The 1356-nt window shown below is 35.2% G+C and overlaps 1 protein-coding gene across 1 annotated transcript; it reads right to left on the reverse strand.

Annotated features, from left to right (window-relative positions):
* Positions 1 to 981: 981 nt before the first annotated feature.
* EAH_00046940 (hypothetical protein) lies at positions 982 to 1259 on the reverse strand (the record flags this gene model as incomplete). The annotated part of the gene is made up of 1 exon (XM_013391510.1): positions 982 to 1259. A coding segment is annotated over one exon (278 nt), but the record flags the coding sequence as incomplete, so codon positions are not given.
* Positions 1260 to 1356: the final 97 nt, after the last annotated feature.

Below are 1356 nucleotides of genomic sequence, written 5' to 3' on the forward strand. Positions count from 1 at the left end.
TATATATATATTAGTTACAGCAGACATTATATTATCTATTCTTATTGGATATCAATTTTATGTATTTAAAAGCATGCGAAGGATTAACGAGAAACAAATTAAAGAAGCTGCAGAGTTTTACAGGTGTTTGCTGCAAAACAAAGATGCCTCCATACACTCAACCCCTTGAACTCCAAATCTTGAATAATTTAATTAATAACAATAATTTAAAAGTTTGTTTATATCACTTAACGCACTTTTCATTGCCCTTCTCGATGAGTTTCAGCCACAGACACTTTAGAACAAACAATGAAATGTATTAAATATTTATGTAAGCAAATATTTATTTAAACAAAACTTCTTGTAATTAACACATCCATAATCTTTTTTTAGTATATATGTATATATATTACGTAGTATACAAAACCCTCATATATATATATATATGTATGTATGTATGTATGTATGTATGTACATATCTATATAGACATACATGCAAATAAAACTATACATATACATTTTTTTTCAATTGCAGGGCAAAATAAACAAAAAACTGCGCGATATTTGCTTAGCCGCAACATCTCCCTTACGCGTATTTACATACTTTGAATATAAATATTTGTTTATATATATTTTATATCTATATATGTACATATAAATTTGCATGTTTATTTATTCGGACAACTCTTTCAACATATCGCTGAAGTTTAAGTTTAGCAGCGAAGTATAAGGGCTTCTTTGAGGGTTTAAGAGTGTTAAACCCTAAACCCTCAATTCTAACCCCTCGATCTTCCTACTTAAACCTTAAGCCCTAAACCCTAAACCCTAGACACTTAAAACTGAATTGCAGATGAAGAAAAAAGAGTCGTAGTTAAATGTTTATAAAAAACAAAAAGACAAAATTGTTTAAAGAGAGAGGTGGATCAGCGCTACATTATGCATGCAGCATATCGATTTGTTTCAGCTTCTGCTGCAGCTACTGCTGCTGCGAAGCGCAACTATTTACTGTGTGTCTGCAGTCGCTGATGCAGACTCAGCAGCGGCATCACCTTCCTGCTGCTGCTCTTCTGCTGCTGGTTCTGCTGGAGCACTTGGTGCTTCTTCTGCTGCTTCTCCTGTTGTTGACTCTTCCTCTCCTTGGTCTGCCTGCGAAGAGGCCTCTTCTTCACCTCCTGCTGCTCCTTCTGCTGCTGCTGCTGCTGATGCACTCTCTACTTCTTCTATTTCACCAGCAGTAGGAACTTTACCGAGAAATGCAGCAACAGATTCGCGGTCAGCTCCTGCATGCAGAAATTCGCAGAAGATAATAAAGGTAGAATTTTGTTCGTTTGTTGTATGTCTTTGTTTTGTTGCTATTAAATCACTCTAATGCTAAGG

Source organism: Eimeria acervulina, genomic scaffold (genome assembly GCF_000499425.1).
Source record: "Eimeria acervulina Houghton genomic scaffold, Eah_scaff706, whole genome shotgun sequence".
In the NCBI taxonomy this organism is placed as follows: Eukaryota; Apicomplexa; class Conoidasida; order Eucoccidiorida; family Eimeriidae; genus Eimeria; species Eimeria acervulina.